At 34.0% G+C, this 19424-nt stretch overlaps 3 protein-coding genes across 4 annotated transcripts in view; all 3 read left to right on the top strand.

The window, feature by feature from the left end:
• Positions 1–19424, top strand: part of LOC127701179 (uncharacterized) — a 213226-nt gene that overhangs the window by 191745 nt on the left and 2057 nt on the right. The window lies entirely within an intron of this gene.
• The window catches only part of LOC127701173 (uncharacterized), a 152260-nt gene that overhangs the window by 124590 nt on the left and 8246 nt on the right, over positions 1–19424 (top strand). The gene's annotated exons all lie outside the window — the stretch shown is intronic.
• The window catches only part of LOC127701149 (amyloid-beta precursor-like protein), a 201841-nt gene that overhangs the window by 58889 nt on the left and 123528 nt on the right, over positions 1–19424 (top strand). For both annotated transcript variants that reach the window (XM_052204959.1, XM_052204960.1), the window contains exon 5: positions 15482–15693. In XM_052204959.1, coding sequence (XP_052060919.1) covers positions 15482–15693 — 212 coding nt within the window. The remainder of the gene's footprint in view (positions 1–15481; positions 15694–19424) is intronic.

Consider the following 19424-nt stretch of genomic DNA (forward strand, 5'->3'; position numbering starts at 1 on the left):
CTGAAGTTTGATTAAGGTGGAGAAAGGAAGGGTTCTTTGGTTTCAGAATAAGGATGGGGGACATTTTTATACGACCGCAAACAAATTTTTGTGGTTGTATATTGGTATGACGTTGGCGTCGTCATTGTCGTCCGACGTCGTCGTCGTTGTCCGAAGACACATTGGTTTTCGCACTCTAACTTTAGTTTAAGTGAATGGATCTCTATGAAATTTTACCATAAGGTTAAATACCACAAAAGGAAGGTTGGGATTGATTTTGGGGGTTATGGTACCAATAGTTAAGGAATTAGGGGCCAAAAAGGGGCCAAAAATAAGCATTTTTGTAACTTCCAGACATAACTTGTGTGTTAGTGTATGGATCTCTCTGACATTGTACTACAAGGTTCCATATCACAAAGGGAATGCTGGGATTGATTTTGGGGGTAATTGCCTCAAAATTTTAGGAATTAGGGGCCAAAAAAGGGGCAAAAACAAGCATTTTTCTAGTTTCATGACAATGACTTGTGTGTAAGTGTATGGATCTTTCTGAAATTGTACTACAAGGTTCCATATCACAAAGGGAAAGCTGGAATTGAGTTTAGGGGTAATTGCCCAAACGTTTAGGAATAAGGGGCCAAAAGGGGGCCAAAAATAAGCATTTTTCTAGTTTCATGACAATGACTTGTGTGTAAGTGTATGGATCTTTCTGAAATTGTACTACAAGGTTCCATATCACAAAGGGAAGGCTGAGATTGATTTTGGGGGTAATTGCCTCAAAATTTTATGAATGAGGGGGCAAAAAAGGGGCCAAAAAACAAGCGTTTTTCTAGTTTCAGGAAAATGTGTGTAAGTGTATGGATCTTTATGAAATTGTACTACAAGGTTCCATATCACAAAGGAAAAGCTGGGTTTGAGTTTGGGGGTTATTGCCCTAAACGTTTAGGAATTTTGGGCCAAAAAGGGGCAAACAAACAAGCATTTATCTAGTTTCCAGACAATAACTTGTGTTCAAGTGTATGGATCTCTCTGAAATTGTACTGCAAGGCACCATACATTGTAGCACAAAGGGAAGGCTGGGATTGAGTTTGGGGGTGATGAATCATAAGGGGGTTCAAAAAATTTGAGGGGGGATTTTTTTCCACTTTTTTTTCTTTAAAATTTTCCATTTTAAATTGGTTATTTCTGATTTATATATAAAAGCAAATAATAATGATATGGTTTGAATAGGTAAATTAAAAATTTTTAAGTTCTTAGACCACATTCATTCTGTGTCAGAAACCTATGCTGTGTCAAATATTTAATCACAATCCAAATTCAGTGCTGTATCAAGCTTGAATGTTGTGTCCATACTTGCCCCAACTGTTCAGGGTTCGACCTCTGCGGTCGTATCAAGCTGCGCCCCAGCGAAGCATTTTATTTGTTATTATTTTGAATATTATTATAGATATATATAATTGTAAGCAGCAATAATGTTCAGCAAAGTAAGATCTACAAAAAAGTTAATATGACCAAAATTGTCAATTGACCCCTTAAGGAGTTATTGCCCTTTAAAGACAATTTTACACAATTTGTTCATCAAGTTTGTTAACATTTAAAAATCTTCTCCTCTGAAATGCAGGCGAGCGATTCAGGCTCTTGAGAGCCTCTTGTCTTGGATCATGTTAAGTTTATGTGATAGTTGTAGTAAAGCTTTATATTTAGAACTATCAACATAATATCAATGACTAGTAAAATAGGCGAGACATTTCAGCGTGTGCACTCTTGTTTTTGTTATGCTTGAAGATATGATTTGATATTTGTTATATAGTTTACACCATGACAAGTTATAGATCAAGTTAGCATTTTGTTCCAGTTCAATGAATTTTTAACCGGTAGGGGACAATGTATTGCCATGCAATACTCTCAGAATGGTTGTTTTCTCTGAATGATGATTTTACCCATTTTTTGGCATTTTTGTCCAAAATTTTTGTTTATAGAGAGAAGCTTATAACAACAAAAAATATCATCAAAATAGATCACAAGTATTAATTGCCCTTAAATGACCCTTTTTTAGCTCACAGGGGCCATGAAGGGCCCCATGTGAGCTTATGCCATCACTTGGCGTCCGTCGTTGTCTGTCGTCTGTCGTCGTCGTCTGTCGTCGTAAACTATTTAAAAAATCTTCTCCTCTGAAACTACTGGGCCAAATACCTTCAAACTTTATCTAAATGTTCTTTAGGGTATCTAGTTTATAAATTGTATCCGAAGTTTTGATCCATTGACAAACATGGCCGCCATGGCTAAAAATAGAACATAGGGGTCAAATGCAGTTTTTGGCTTATATCTCAAAAATTAAAGCTTTAAGAGCAAATCTGACTTAGGGTAAAATTGTTCAGTTGGTCAAGATCTATCAGCTCTGAAATTATCAGACGAATCAAACAACCCATTGTTGGGTTGTTGCCACCGAATTGGTAGTTTTAACAAAATTTTGCAGTTTTTTGTTATTATTTTGAATATTATTATAGATATATATAAACTGTAAGCAGCAATAATGTTCAGCAAAGTAAGATCTACAAAAAAGTTAATATGACCATAATTGTCAATTGACCCCTTAAGGAGTTATTGCCCTTTAAAGACAATTTTACACAATTTGTTCATCAAGTTTGCTAACATTTAAAAATCTTCTCCTCTGAAACTACTGGGCCAATTACCTTCAAACTTTAACTAAATGTTCCTTAGGGTATCTTGCTTATAAATTGTATCCGAAGTTTGTATTCATCGACAAACATGGCCACCATGGCTAAAAATAGAACATAAGGGTCAAATGCAGTTTTTGGCTTATATCTCAAAAACTAAATCTTTTAGAGCAAATGTGACATGGGGTAAAATTGTTCAGTTGGTCAAGATCTATCAGCTCTGAAATTTTCAGACAAATCGAACAACCCATTGTTGGGTTGCTGCCACCGAATTGGTAGTTTTTAGCTCACCTGGCCCGAAGGGCCAAGTGAGCTTTTCTCATCACTTGGCGTCCGTCGTTCCTTTGTCGTCGTTAGCTTTTTTACAAAAATCTTCTCCTCTGAAACCACTTGGATAAATTTAACCAAACTTGGCCACAATCATCATTAGGGTATCTAGTTTAAAAAATGTGTCCGATGACCCCTCCAACCAACCAAGATGGCCGCCATGGCTAAAAATAGAACATAGGGGTAAAATGTAGATTTTGGCTTATATCTCTGAAATCAAAGCATTTAGAGTAAATCTGAATGGGTAAAACTGATTATCAGGTCAAGATCTATCTGCCATGAAATTTTCAGACAAATCTGACAACCTGTTGTTGGGTTGCTGCCCCTGAATTGGTAATTTTAAGAAAATTTTGCAGTTTTTGGTTATTATCTTGAATATTATTATAGATAGAGATAAACTGTAAACAGCAATAATGTTCAGCAAAGTAAGATCTACAAATAAGTTGTCATGACCAAAATTGTCAGTCGACCCCTTTAGGAGTTATTGCCCTTAATAGTCAATTTTTAACAATTTTTTGTAAATTTTTGTAATCTTTTACAAAAATCTTCTTCTCTGAAACTACTGCGTCAAATTTAACCATACTTGGCCATAATCATTATTAGGGTATCTAGTTTAAAAAATTTGTCCGATGACCCCGCCTTCCAACCATCATGGCCAACTTGGTTAAAAATAGAACATAAGGGTAAAATGCAGTTTTTGGTTTATATCTCTGAAACTAAAGCATTTAGAGCAAATCTGACAGGCGGCAAAAATGTTCATCAGATTTAGATTTATCTGCCCTGAAATTTTCAGACGAATCCGACAACCCGTTGTTGGGTTGCTGCCCCTGAGTTAGTAATTTTACAAAAATTTTGCAGTTTTTTGTTATTATCTTAGATATCATTATAATATCTAATATCTTATACTATTAATTATGATTTTAACCTTATTTTACATGATTTCCAAAGCATCAGTAAATACAGGTGAGCAACACAGGCTCTTGAGAGCCTCTAGTTTGTTATTATTTTGAATATTATTATAGATATATATAAATAATGTTCAGCAAAGTAAGATCTACAAAAAAGTTAATATGACCAAAATTGTCAATTGACCCCTTAAGGAGTTATTGCCCTTTAAAGACAATTTTACACAATTTGTTCATCAAGTTTTCTAACATTTAAAAATCTTCTCTGAAATGCAGGTGAGCGATTCAGGCTCTTGAGAGCCTCTTGTTTACAAAACCTTTAATTTTAATAATTATAACATGAATAGTAGTCGTCGCTAATATGTTAAAACTTGGATCTTCCTTTATATAAATTCATCAAGAAAATCAAGAAAATAAATCGCAGCAAAGTTGACTAGACAGGATATATTGCAAAATAAAATATCCTGGAAAATTAGTTTATAGTAGTTGTACATACAAAATAAGTTTTCAATTTGAATATACTGCCATTTGGTGTGTTGGGACTTTTTGTGGAACTCTTCTTCAGCTATTGACTGTGAAGCTGTCTGGACTACAAAACTTTGACTTAATAATTTTATCTGCCTAATAATTTAGTTTAAAGTTATAAGCTAACCTATGTTTATCTGAGTCTCTCTGCATGAAAGCTGTATAAAAGTTTTCTTTGTGCCACTTGTTAAATATGCAAGTTTTGTTTACATGCTGAATGGAACAGGAATAATAGTAGTGACATCATAAGTATGAGAATATGGCAGCTGCCTTTTGATGCGGGAAATATAAAAATATTTATTTAGATACAAATTTATCACCTTGGTCAAATTGAAATTTGCATGAATGGGGATTCATATGAGTTGAATCATTGACTTGCAAGCCATCAATGTTGTTGAGCTTATTTTGAAAAAATGACCCAAACTGACTGCTAATAGCTAAATAATATTTCACAATTCTGCTTTTATAAAAGTTTGAAACACAAACAAAATATCACATTTTGATTTTTTGTCAACTTTGTAGCTAATGCCCCTTTAATCATCTGAAGTCTGAAAAAGTTACGAATAAAACAAAACTATTTACTGTTGTTATTGAAGTCTCTTTAAAATAGTCATTTAACAGGTAAAATGAGTCATATAATATGTATATTAAAAATGGATAAGCTATTGATTTTCCTGTTTTATATCAGTGAACATGTTGTTTTGTATTCATCACTGTATAGGCTCCAATATTGATTTCTGTCAATGTAAATTGATCCAGTATATGCTACAGTGCACATGGTCAACTCATGAGCTAATATTTTAAGCTCACTTTTCTTGTTCTTATGTTTTCATTAGAAAGGTTTCTTAAATATAGCTATCTTCATGATAAATTTACTTCCTAATTAACATCTGTACACATTCTTGTATTATTTTAGACAACAAACCTATGGAGAGAGAAATTTTCAGTTTTTGTCTCACCTTGGACACTTGGACAAAAGTTGCAGAATGAAAAATAAAGAGATTACTATCCAACTGCGGCAGCAGCATAAACTATTTGTATAAAGCTTTAAATTTATATTTCAGAAGGTAGAAGACCTGGATGCTTCATACCTTGTATGCAGATGCCTCATGTTACGAAGTTTTCGTCTGTCATATGTCCTTGACCTCATTTTCATGGTTCAGCAACTGCATGAAAAATTGTTTAATTTTTTTGTCATGTGAAATACTCACTTGTTTTGAGTTATAGGATACCTATATTTGGTATATGGGATCCTTGCAAGGTCTACATGTCTGTAAGACAGGGTTCACCTGACTTCAATTTCAATTCATGGATCAGTGATCAAGGTTAAGTTTTCTTGGTCATTTCGGTATCTCAGATACTGTAAGCAATAGTTCAAATATATTAAGTGTATGGAATGATTGTAAGGCAAACATTTCCGACTGACAGGTTTCATATGACCCTGACCTCATTTACTTTTCTAGGGGTGCATTGGTCAATATTAAGTTTTTTTGGTTTGGGCTGTTTACCAGCTACTGTAAGCAAAGGGGCCACTATATTTATACCCCACACAACAAAGTTGTGTAGGGTATAATGTTTTCAACATGTCAGTCCATCAGTCCTTTTTCATGTCATCACAACTCCTCTGAAACCACACAACAGAATTGGCATATTGAGTTGTGCCCCTTTGAACTTAGAACTTTGGCCTAAATATACAACTGCAACAGTTTGTCATCAAAACTCCTCTGAAACAACACAACAGAATTTCATGAAACTTAGTAGATAATAAGGACATACTATGTAGATGTGCATATCAACAGGAAATTATGATTCAATATATTTTCTAGAATTTATGCCCTTTTGAACTTAGAATTTTGGCCTAATTATACTACTGCAACAGTTTGTCAGCACAACTCTTCTGAAACCACACAACAGAATTTCTTAGTAGTAGTTAATGAGGATCGACATGATATGTACATGTTCATTTCCACAAAACAATTTCATCAGTTGACTTTTGTAGGAGTTATGAGTCTTTGAACTCTTGTGAGATTTAGTTTACCCTGTGGACAATGTGTGTGTGTGTGTGGGGGGGGGGGGGGGGGGGGGCGTGGGGTATGTGAGAGTGCTTACAAAGGTTCTTTTATTGGAGTATGAAATGATTGTAAGGTGAACATATCTGTCTGGCAGGTTTCATCTGACCTTGAGCTCATTTTCTTGGTTCATTAGTCAATGTTAAGTTTTCATGGTTGTGTCTATTTCTAAGATAGAAAATTCCCAAAATCCAAATCAATTTAAATAACAATGTTTGATTACCTCCCTTACACTGCTTGTAAATTATGTATTAAGAAATGATGATTGTCTGAGATACTGACCATAACTTGAGGGAAAGAATTATTTTTTGGAATAAGGGAAAGGGGGGAGGTGAAAAAAATTTCAGGGGGACAATTTTTATACGACGGCAAAAAATTTTTGCGGTCGTATATTGGTATGACGTTGGCGTCGTCATCGTCGTCCTAAGACACATTGGTTTTCGCACTATAACTTTAGTTTAAGTGAATGGATCTCTATGAAATTTTACCATAAGGTTAAATACCACAAAAGGAAGGTTGGGATTGATTTTGGGGGTTATGGTACCAACAGTTAAGGAAAAAGGGGCCAAAAATAAGCATTTTTATACGACCGCAAAAAAAATTTTTGTGGTCGTATATTGGTATGACGTTGGCGTCGTCGTCGTCCGGCGTCGTCGTCGTCGTCGTCGTCGTCGTCCGAAGACACATTGGTTTTCGCACTCTAACTTTAGTTTAAGTGAATGGATCTTTATGAAATTTTACCACAAGGTTCAATACCACAAAAGGAAGGTTGGGATTGATTTTGGGGGTTATGGTAATAACAGTAAAGGAATTGGGGGCCAAAAAGGGGCCAAAAATAAGCATTTTTGTAACTTCCAGACATAACTTGTGTGTTAGTGTATGGATCTCTCTGACATTGTACCACAAGGTTCCATATCACTAAAGGAATGCTGGGATTGATTTTGGGGGTAATTGCCTCCAAATTTTAGGAATTAGGGGCCAAAAAAGGGGCAAAAAACAAGCATTTTTCTAGTTTCATGACAATAACTTGTGTGTAAGTGTATGGATCTTTCTGAAATTGTACTACAAGGTTCCATATCACAAAGGGAAAGCTGGGTTTGAGTTTGGGGGTAATTGCCCTTAACTTTTAGGAATTTGGGGCCAAAAAGGGGCCAAAAAACACATTTTTTTCTAGTTTCCAGACAATAACTTGTGTTCAAGTGTATGGATCTCTCTGAAATTGTACTGCAAGGTACCATACCACAAAGGGAAGGCTGGGATTGAGTTTGGGGGTGATGAATCATAATGGGGGTTCAAAAAATTTTGGGGGGGGATTTATTTTTTTTTCCTTTTTTTTCTTTTTTTCCTTTTTTGTTTCTTTTAAAATTTTCCATTTTAAGTTGGTTATTTCTGATTTACTTTTAAAATCAAATAATAATGATATGGTAGGAGATACACACCAAACAGGATGTGTAAATTATTATATAATAAGTATTGTGCAATAGCAAGAAATTTTCAATTGCACAGTATTGCACAATAGCAAGAAATCTTCAATTGCACAGTATTGCTTAATAGCAAGAAATCTTCAATTGCACAGTATTGCGCAATAGCAAGAAATATCCAATAGCACAATATTGCGCAATAGCAAGAAATTGTCAATTGTACAGTATTGCGCAATAGCAAGAAATATTTAATAGCACAGGATTGTGCAAAAGAAGATACTTCCTATAAATTGCTTATTTCTTGACCAATTTCAATGGGGTTTTATTCTTGATTTCATGGGGTTCTTTAATATGCTGAATCTAACCGTGTATTTAGTTTTTGGATTTTGGGCCCCGTTTTTAAATTGGTCCACATTGAGGTCCAAAGGGTTCAAAATTAAACTTTGTTTGATTTCATCAAAAATTGAATTATTGGGGTTCTTTGATATGCCGAATCTAACTGTGTATTTAGATTCTTAAATTTTGGTTCCGTTTTCAAATTGGTCTACATTAAGGTCCAAAGGGTCCAAAATTAAACTTAGTTTGATTTTAACAAAAATTGAATTCTTAGGGTTCTTTGATATGCTGAATCTAAACATGTTTTTAGATTTTTGATTATGGGCCCAGTTTTCAAGTTGGTCCAAATCGGGGTCCAAAATTAAACTTTGTTTGATTTCAACAAAAATTGAATATATGAGGTTCTTTGATATGCTGAATCTAACCATGTATTTAGATTTTTGATTTTTGGGCCCCGTTATCAACTTTGTCCACATTGAGGTCAAAAGGGTCCAAAATTAAACTTTGTTTGATTTCATCAAAAATTGAATTATTGGGGTTCTTTGATATGCCGAATCTAACCGTGTATTTAGATTCTTAATTTTTGGTTACATTTTCAAATTGGTCTACATTAAGGTCCAAAGGGTCCAAAATTAAACTTAGTTTGATTTTAACAAAAATTGAATATATGGGGTTCTTTGATATGCTGAATCTAAACATGTATTTAGATTTTTGATTATGGGCCCAGTTTTCAAGTTGGTCCAAATCGTGGTCCAAAATTAAACTTTGTTTGATTTCAACAAAAATTGAATATATGGGGTTCTTTGATATGCTGAATCTAACCATGTATTTAGATTTTTGATTTTTGGGCCCCGTTATTAACTTTGTCCACATTGAGGTCAAAAGGGTCCAAAATTAAACTTTGTTTGATTTCATCAAAAATTGAATTCTTGGGGTTCTTTGATATGCTGAATCTAACCATGTATTTAGATTTTGGATATTGGACCATAATAGGTGAATGTCCAATTTAAAATTTTTAAGTTCTTAGACCACATTCAATCTGTGTTAGAAACCTATGCTGTGTCAAATATTTAATCACAATCCAAATCCAAAGCTGTATCAAGCTTGAATGTTGTGTCCATACTTCCCCCAACTGTTCAGGGTTCGACCTCTGCGGTCGTATCAAGCTGTGCCCTGCGGAGCATTTTATTGTAACTTCCAGACATAACTTGTGTGTTAGTGTATGGATCTCTCTGACATTGTACCACAAGGTTCCATATCACAAAGGGAATGCTGGGATTGATTTTGGGGGTAATTGCCTCAAAATTTTAGGAATTAGGGGCAAAAAACAAGCATTTTTCTAGTTTCATGATAATAACTTGTGTGTAAGTGTATGGATCTTTCTGAAATTGTACTACAAGGTTCCATATCACAAAGGGAAAGCTGGAATTGATTTTGGGGGTAATTGTCCGAAACGTTTAGGAATTGGGGGTCAAAAGGGGCCAAAAATAAGCATTTTTCTAGTTTCCAGACAAAAACTTGTGTTCAAGTGTATGGATCTCTTTGAAATTGTACTGCAAGGTACCATACCACAAAGGGAAGGCTGGGATTGATTTAGGGGGTAATTGCCTCTATATTTTAGGAATTAGGGGCCAAAAAGGGGCAAAAAACAAGCATTTTTCTAGTTTCAGGACAATAAGTGTGTAAGTGTATAAATCTTTATGAAATTGTACTACAAGGTTTCATATCACAAAGGGAAAGCTGGGTGTGAGTTTGGGGGTAATTGCCCTAAACGTTAAGGAATTTGGGGTAAAAAAACAAGCATTTTTCTATATTCCAGACAATAGCTTATGTTCAAGTGTATGGATCTCTCTGAAATTGTACTGCAAGGTACCATACCACAAAGGGAAGGCTGAGATTGAGTTTGGGGGTGATGAATCATAAGGGGGTTCAAAAAATTTCGGGGGGGGGGGATTTTTTTTCCTTTTTTCTTTTTCCCTTTTTTTCCTTTTTTTTTTTCTTTAAAATTTTCCCTTTATTAAACTTTTCATTGGCTCACTATTTATTCACTTCATTAAATATTGCACTAATTGCACAACTTTCTATTGATATTACACTACTGGTTGATATCATCATCACATTTCAATGACCAAGCTTTAAACAAATTTCGAAACATGAATATAAATAGCATTTACGCTATACTAAATCTGGCAATTTATATTTCACCTATATCTTCCGGTTTCTCAAATTAAACGGAACTACGAAACACTTTACACCAACTTCCGGTAAATCAAACACCAACTTCTGGTAAGCTAAGACCCACTTCTGTTTACGCAAAATACATTATTTCTGCCACATAATATAACTACTGGCCGTTGTATGATACGTTAAGCTAAACCTCGTAACTGGTATTTGGGAAGATCTGTGTCAATAAATGGGACGTACGTTGTCTGACCATTTAAATACTGCCGCTTCAAAACTGAGCATAAAACTGCATGGACAAACCCCTGAGCAAATTCATTATATTGTCCTGTGAAACTCCATGTCCTGAACTGACAATTCTGAGGTATCACCAAATATATTACTGAACTGCAGCAGACTTAGTCTGTTCACATCAAAATCTAGGTGTGCTCACCTAACCACTTTACCTGTATAAAAAACCATGTGCTACCTGTCACATGATTTACCTGGCGCGTAAATGAATGAGTGGGGTGTCAATCAGGGTGCAATTTATACATACCTTTATAGCCATAGCCATGAATATAAAATTGTGAGCTCCATTTCATGAATTACAATTTAAGAATAATAAGCAAATTATAAATAAAAAATAAAAATCACATAATGAAGTTCGTCACAATGACGCAATGTTTAACCGTAAACAAAGGATAGCGATGTAAACAACTACATGTCACCTTACGGCTTTTTAAAAACAAGTAAAACCCATATAGTATGCTATATAGTATAAAGGCATTGGGGTTCATCTGCACGCTATAAATAATAGATAAATAAATAATAATAAATAAGCTTTATTTAGAGTCGGCAAAGTATACAAACAGAGTCAACATAAGCTCTAATGAGTTTTTAACCGTTTTATCTGTTAGGCGTATTATAACATTTTGTTACTGTCATAAATCTCTTTTTTACTTGAAATATCTTCATTTCCAAGTATAGGTAGGATCTTATTCCGGAGTATGTGAAATATTTTCCCACTGCAAAAATTTGATAATAGTTACGTATTTTTATACGCCCGTTTACGGGACGTATTATGGTATACCTCTGTCCGTCCGTCCGTCTGTCCGTCCGTCGTCAACATGTCGGACATTAACTCAAAAACGCTTTAACCAATTTGCATAAAACTTTGGTGAATTGTTTATATCTATTGACATGAGCTCCCTTTCCTTTTTTATAAATTTTTGATTTTACGTTTCCGAGTTATGGGGTTTTATTCATTAAAAAAAAGGGGGATTTTCTAGTTTTCGGACAATAACTCAAGAATGCTTTCACCAACTTGCAAGAAATTGTGGTGAATTGTTTATATTTATTGACATGAGCTCCCTTTTGATTTTTATATATTTTAGATTTTACGTTTCCGAGTTACAGGGTTTTATTCATAAAAAAAAGGGGGATTTTCCAGTTTTTGAACAAAAAATCAAAAATGCTTTCAGCAGTTTGTATGAAACTTTGGTGAATTGTTTATATCTATTGATGTAAGCTCGGTTTAGAATTTTATAAATTTTACATTTTACATTTCCGAGTTATGGGGTTTTATTCATTAAAAAAAAGGGGGATTTTCCAGTTTTCGGACAATAACTCAAGAATGCTTTCACCAACTTGCAAGAAATTGTGGTGAATTGTTTATATTTATTGACATGAGCTCCCTTTTGATTTTTATATATTTTAGATTTTACGTTTCCGAGTTACAGGGTTTTATTCATAAAAAAAGGGTGATTTTCCAGTTTTTGAACAAAAAATCAAAAATGCTTTCAGCAGTTTGTATGAAACTTTGGTGAATTGTTTATATCTATTGATGTAAGCTCCGTTTAGAATTTTATAAATTTTACATTTTACATTTCTGAGTTATGGGGTTTTATTCATTAAAAAGGGGGGGACTTTCCAGTTTTCGGACAATAACTCAAAAATGCTGTCAGCAATTCTCATGAAACTTTGGTGAATTGTTTATATCTATTGATGTAAGCTCCCTTTACATTTTCATAAATTTCTAATATGACATTGAGAATTAATTGAACTTTATTTGTTTATAGTCTGACAACAGATTTACTAAGTATTGCGCAACAGCACAGTGTATTGCACAACAGCAAGAAATCTTTAATTGAATATAAATTCAATTCATATAACCAATTTCAAGTTCTTTGACTACATTTATTCAGAAACCTATAATATGTCAAATATTTAATTCAATCCAAATTCAGACCTGTATCAAGCTTGAATATTGTGTCCATTTTTGCCACAACTGTTCAGGATTGGACCTCTACGGGCGTATCCAGCTGCGCTCAGCAAAGCAGTTTATTTATTTGCCAAAATTTTTTGAACATAACAATTCTGGAGTATGTGAAATATTTTAACACTGCAAAATTTGATAATAGTTGTTGTCGAGCCTGCGACTTTTGTCGCAGAAAGCTCGACATAGGGATAGTGATGCGGCGGCGTTAGCTAACTTCTTAAAAGCTTTATATTTTAGAAGGTGGAAGATCTGGATGCTTCATACTTTGTATATGGATGCCTCATGTTACGAAGTTTCCGTCAGACACATGTCCAATGTCCTTGACCTCATTTTCATGGTTCAGTGACTACTTGAAAAAAAGTTAAGATTTTTTGAAATGTTAAATTCTCTCTTATTATAAGTAAAAGGATAACTATATTTGGTATGTGCGTACCTTGCAAGGTCCTCATGCCCGTCAGACAGTTTTCACTTGACCTCGACCTCATTTCATTGATCAGTGAACAAGGTTAAGTTTTGGTGGTCAAGTCCATATCTCAGATACTATAAGCAATAGGTCTCGTATATTAGGTGTATGGAAGGACTGTAAGTTGTACATGTCCAACTGGCAGGTGTCATCTGACCTTGACCTCATTTTCATGGTTCAGTGGTTATAGTTAAGTTTTTGTGTTTTGGTCTGTTTTTCTTATACCGTATGCAATAAATAGGTCTACTATATTTGGTGTATGGAATGATTGTAAGGTGTACATGTCTAGCTGGCAGGTGTCATCTGACCTTGACCTCATTTTCATGGTTCAGTGGTTATAGTTAAGTTTTTGTGTTTTGGTCTGTTTTTCTTATACTGTATGCAATAGGTCTACTATATTTGGTATATGGAATGATTGTAAGGTGTACATCTCTAGCTGGCAGGTGTCATCTGACCTTGACCTCATTTTCATGGTTCAGTGGTCAAAGTTAAGTTTTTGAGTTTTGGTCTTTTTTTCTAATACTGTATGCAATAGCTCTACTACATTTGGTGTAGGGAATGATTGTAAGGTGTACATGTCTAGCTTGCAGGTGTCATCTGACCTTGACCTCATTTTCATGGTTCAGTGGTCAAAGTTAAGTTTTTGAGTTTTGGGTCTTTTTTTCTAATACTATATGCAATAGTTCAACTATATTTGGTGTATGGAAATATTTTATGAACTAAATGTCAGTCACGCAGGTTTTATTTGACCTTGACCTCATTGACCGCAAATATAATACAAGCCCAAACGAAAAACATATAAACAAGTCTAAATTGAAAACAACGTTCAAACCTATGATTGCGTTGGATAAAAACCACAATTTTTATACGTGTGCATGCAAATCAAATTTCTTGTTAGAGGGGTCTAAATACAGCACAAACAACATTTTCCAAAAGACCAAAAAAGTGAAAAAGTATATTTTAACAAAACGCATTTGACTAACAGGTCGAACAACAAATGTTCTTAAACCCTACTGACTGCCATTGAGGATTGCCAAATAATATATATATGTGTCACGACATCTCAGTATAATGAGTTTGAATCCCAGCGAGGGAAGAACAAAAAATTTGCGAAAGCAAATTTACAGATCTAACATTGTTGGGCTGATGTTTAGACGAGTTGTATATATATATATATATATATAAAAAGTCCAAATTGAAAACAACGTTCAAACCTATGATTGCGTTGGATAAAAACCGCAATTTTTATACGTGTGCATGCAAAACAAATTTCTTGGTAAAGGGGTCTAAATACAGCACAAACAACAATTTCCAAAAGACCAAAAAAAGTGAAAAAGTCTATTTTAACAAAACGCATTTGACTAACGGGTCGAACAACTGATGTTCTTAAACCCTGCTGACTGCCATTGGCGATTGCCAAATAAATTTATCACCAGATCTAACAAAATGGATCTTAATATTAATTAAATACCAAACAGAAAACAATAAATATATATATATATATATATATTTTTGTTGATGAAGTGAACCCCTTTCAAAACTTAGCTAATATTGTCCATTAATAAATAAATTAATTAAATTCTTGGTGTACTTGGATATGCTGAATCTTATTGTGTATTTAGATTTGGATATTGGACCATAATAGGTAAAAGTCCAGTTCAAATTTTTAGTTGTTTGACCACATTCATTCTGTGTCAAATATCTTTTCACAATCCAAATTACTGTGTAGTGTCCTAGTCCCAACTGTTCAGGGTTCGACCTATTGGGCTTATTTTGACCAAAATTCACCAAACTGACTGCTTACAGAGAAATATTATTTTGAAAATCCACTCTAAAAATATTTGAAATAATTTTTATTTTTTTGTCTTAATCCTATCTTATAACCATTTAATAACTTACACGTGTTTATTTACATGTCAGAACTATTTGTTTTATATTTTTTATTGGTTATTTAAGCCTGTTTTTCTCCATCACTGATGTTCAAGTAGAAAAGTATGTTTTATGCTTTAAACACCCTTCTATGTAACTTTCTACATCAGGAATACTTTGGGTGGTATCATTCACTCTTTGCGCAGCTGATTATTTTGCAGTTATCATTGAGATACAGTCTGGCTGTTAAAGAATTAAGTCTACATGATGCAAACATGTCTTGGAACACCTGTTGATCCCTTTGCAATGATGCTGTCATTCAATGATCTAATAAGTATATATTCCCTTTTGATATGATACTTACAGCATAATATATCATACCATAAAACTTAAAAAATTGTTGGTTTTTTTTTTAAAGAAAGGCTGTTAGTGAATTCAATCTTTCAAGTACCTGTGGTTTAATTTTTATAGTTGAAAAACCACTGGATGTGCCAGTAGAATTGACTCCAGTAAAGACTAAGCCACAAGAAATACTTCTTGGTGGAGACGACAACAAAGAAGATGCTTACATTGCATACCTCAGAGCTGATGACTCTTTCCTAAGTAAATATGAGAATGAACATGATAAATTTCTAGCTGCAGAAAGTGCAATGGATTCTCACCACCATGAACGAATAACAAAGGTAAGAACGTTATATGTAATTGTAAAGTAATAAGTTACAGTACAGAAGTTGATACTGCTTGAGTAATACTTCAGTCAGAAAGTGACTGTTACTGATGTAAGTTGAATCTATCATACACATTTTTTGTTATGCCCCTGCCGTAGTGGAGGTACTGTGATACTTGTAGTAAAACTTTTTATTTAGGGCTATCAACATAAAATCAATAGTAGTTAAGCAGGCGAGACATTTCAGCGTGTGCACTCTTGTTTTTTCTAGGAGTCATGTCCCTTTAAACTTAGAATTTTGGCCTAAATATACTACTGCAACAGTTTGTCAGCGCAACTCTTCTGAAGCCACACAACAAAATTTCATGAAACATTGTAGTTTATGAGAACATAATATGTTTATGTGTGTATCCCAAAGAAATTTTTATCAGTTGACTTTTGTAGAGTTATGAGTCTTCGAAGTTTGGAATCTGGTGAGATTTTGTTTACTCAGTGACAATGTGGGGATGGGTTAAGTTAGTGTGCTCATAAAGGTTCTTTAATTTAACAAATGGTTATGTAACCGAGGGTTAAAGTTCTGTTGTTTAACTTTTTAACCCTTGATTAAGTTTTCAGTGACTAGATTTTTTTCTCGCTTGTGACAAAAGTTGCAGAATATTTTGTTGCAGAATGCGAGACATAGGGATTACAATCTAGATTAAAAGACCTGAATGCTTCATACCTTGTATACAGATACAAAAAATGTACCTTATGTTACAAATTCTGTCTGTCATATGTCCATTGTCCTTGCCCTCAGATTCATGGTTCAGTGAGTGCTTGCATAAAATATGCAGTTTTTTTGTCAAGTGAAATACTCACTTATAATGAGCAATAGGATAATTATATTTGGTATATGGGTTCATTGCAACGTCTACAGTCTACATATCCGTCAGATTTTTTATACGACCGCAAAAAAATTTTGTGGTCGTATATTGGTATGACGTTGGCGTCGTCGTCTTCGTCGTCGTCCTTGTCCGGCATCGTCGTCCTAAGACACATTGGTTTTCGCACTCTAACTTTAGTTTTAGTGAATGGATCTTTTTGAAATTTGACCATAAGGTTAAATACCACAAAAGGAAGGTTGGGATTGATTTTGGGGGTTATGGTACCAACAGTTAAGGAATTAGGGGCCAAAAAGGGGCCAAAAATAAGCATTTTCTAGTTTCCAGACAATAACTGTGGAACGGTGTATGGATCTCTCTGAAATTATACTACAAGTTTCCATACCACAAAGGGATGGTTAGGATTTGCTTTGGGGGGTTATGGCTCAAACCGTTTAGGAATTAGGGGCAAAAAAGGGGGAAAAACAAGGTTGTCCTGGTTAATGGACAAATACTTTAGTACAAAACATAATTTAAAGCAGTGTAAGGGAGATAAATCAAATACATCATTGAAATTATCCCTTACACTGCTTTTAAATTATGTATAAAGTAATGGTTAATGAACAATAAAGATAATTTAAAACAGTGTAAGGGAGGTAATCCAAATACAACGTTTTGGTTACTTCCCTTACACTGCTTTTAAATTATGTTTAAAGAAATGCATATTTATAAAGGAAGACCAGTAAAAATATCTGCAAATGTTGCATCTTTTTTTTTTACAAAAAAATCCATATGAAAGATTTGACACTATATTTTTATACGACCGCAAAAATTAAAAATTTTTTGGTTGTATATTGGTATGACGTTGGCGTCGTCGTCGTCGTCCGAAGACACATTGGTTTTCGCACTCTAACTTTAGTTTAAGTGAATGGATCTCCATGAAATTTTACCATAAGGTTCAATACCACGAAAGGAAGGTTAGGATTGATTTTGGGGGTTATGGTACCAGCAGTTTAGGAATTAGGGGCCAAAAAGGGGCCAAAAATAAGCATTTTTGTAACTTCCAGACAATAACTTGTGTGTAAGTGTATGGATCTCTCTGACATTGTACCACAAGGTTCCATATCACAAAGGGAAGGCTGTAATTGATTTTGGGGGTAATTGCCTCAAAATTTTAGGAATTAGGGGCCAAAAAAGGGGCAAAAAACAAGCATTTTTCTAGTTTCATGACAATAACTTGTGTGTAAGTGTTTGGATATTTCTGAAATTGTACTACAAGGTTCCATATCACAAAGGGAAAGCTGGAATTGAGTTTGGGGGTAATTGCCTGAAACGTTTAGGAATTGGGGGCCAAAAAAGGGCCAAAAATAAGCATTTTTCTAGTTTCCAGACAATAACTTGTGTTCAAGTGTATGGATCTCTCTGAAATTGTACTGCAAGGTACCATACTACAAAGGGAAGGCTGGGATTGAGTTTGGGGGTGATGAATCATAAGGGGGTTCAAAAAATTTGGGGGGGATTTTTTTTTTCTTTTTATACGCCCGTTTACGGGACGTATTATGGTATACCATTGACCGTCTGTCCGTCCGTCCGTCGTCAACATGTCGGACATTAATTCAAAAACCCTTTAACCAATATGCATGAAACTTTGGTGAATTGTTTATATCTATTGACGTGAGCTCCCTTTCGTTTTTTATAAATTTCAGATTGACCATTTCCGAGTTTTGGGGTTTTATTCATTAAAAAAGGGGGGATTTTACAGTTTTCGGACAATAACTCAAAAACAATTTCACCAATTTGCATGAAACTTTTGTGAATTGTTCATATCTATTGACGTGAGCTCCCTTTCATTTTTTATAAATTTCGGATTTACAGTTTCCGAGTTTTGGGGTTTTATTCATTAAAAAAGGGGGGATTTTCCAGTTTTCAGACAATAACTCAAAAAAAATTTCACCAATTTGCATGAAACTTTTTGTGAATTGTTCATATCTATTGACATGAACTCCCTTCTGTTTTTTATAAATTTTGGATTTAACGTTTCTAAGTTTTGGGGTTTTATTCATTAAAAAAGGGGGGATTTTCCAGTTTTCAGACAATAACTCAAAAACAATTTCACCAATTTGCAAGAAACTTTGGTGAATTGTTTATTTCTATCAACATGAGCTCCCTTTTGATTTTTATAAATTTCAGACTATACGTTTCCGATTTATTGGGTTTTATTCATTACAAAAAGGGGGATTTTCCAGTTTTCAGACAATAACTCAAAAATGCTTTCAGCATTTTTTATGAAACTTTGGTAAATTGTTTATATCTAATTTTGTAAGCTCCCTTTTGATTTTTATAAATTTTCGATTTTATATTTCTGAGTTATATAAGATTTTATTTGTTTATAGTCTGACAACAGATTTACTAAGTATTGCGCAACAGCACAGTGTATTGCACAACAGCAAGAAATCTTTCATATAATTAATTTCAACTTCTTTGACTACATTTATTCAGAAACCTGTAATAAATCAAATATTTAGTTACAATCCAAATTCAGATCTGTATCAAGCTTGAATATTGTGTCCATTTTTGCCCCAACTGTTCAGGGTTGGACCTCTGCGGGCGTATCCAGCTGCGCTCAGCGAAGCAGTTTATTTTTTCTTTTTTTCCTTTTTTTTTTCTTTTAAAATTTTCCATTTTAAGTTGGTTATTTCTGATTTATATTTAAAAGCAAATAATAATGATATGGTAGGAGATACACACCAAACAGGATGTGTAAATTATTATATAATAAGTATTGTGCAATAGCAAGAAATTTTCAATTGCACAGTATTGCACAATAGCAAGAAATCTTCAATTGCACAGTATTGCACAATAGCAAGAAATCTTCAATTGCACAGTA

This window comes from Mytilus californianus, unplaced genomic scaffold (genome assembly GCF_021869535.1).
Source record: "Mytilus californianus isolate M0D057914Y unplaced genomic scaffold, xbMytCali1.0.p SCAF_5, whole genome shotgun sequence".
Taxonomy (NCBI): Eukaryota; Metazoa; Mollusca; class Bivalvia; order Mytilida; family Mytilidae; genus Mytilus; species Mytilus californianus.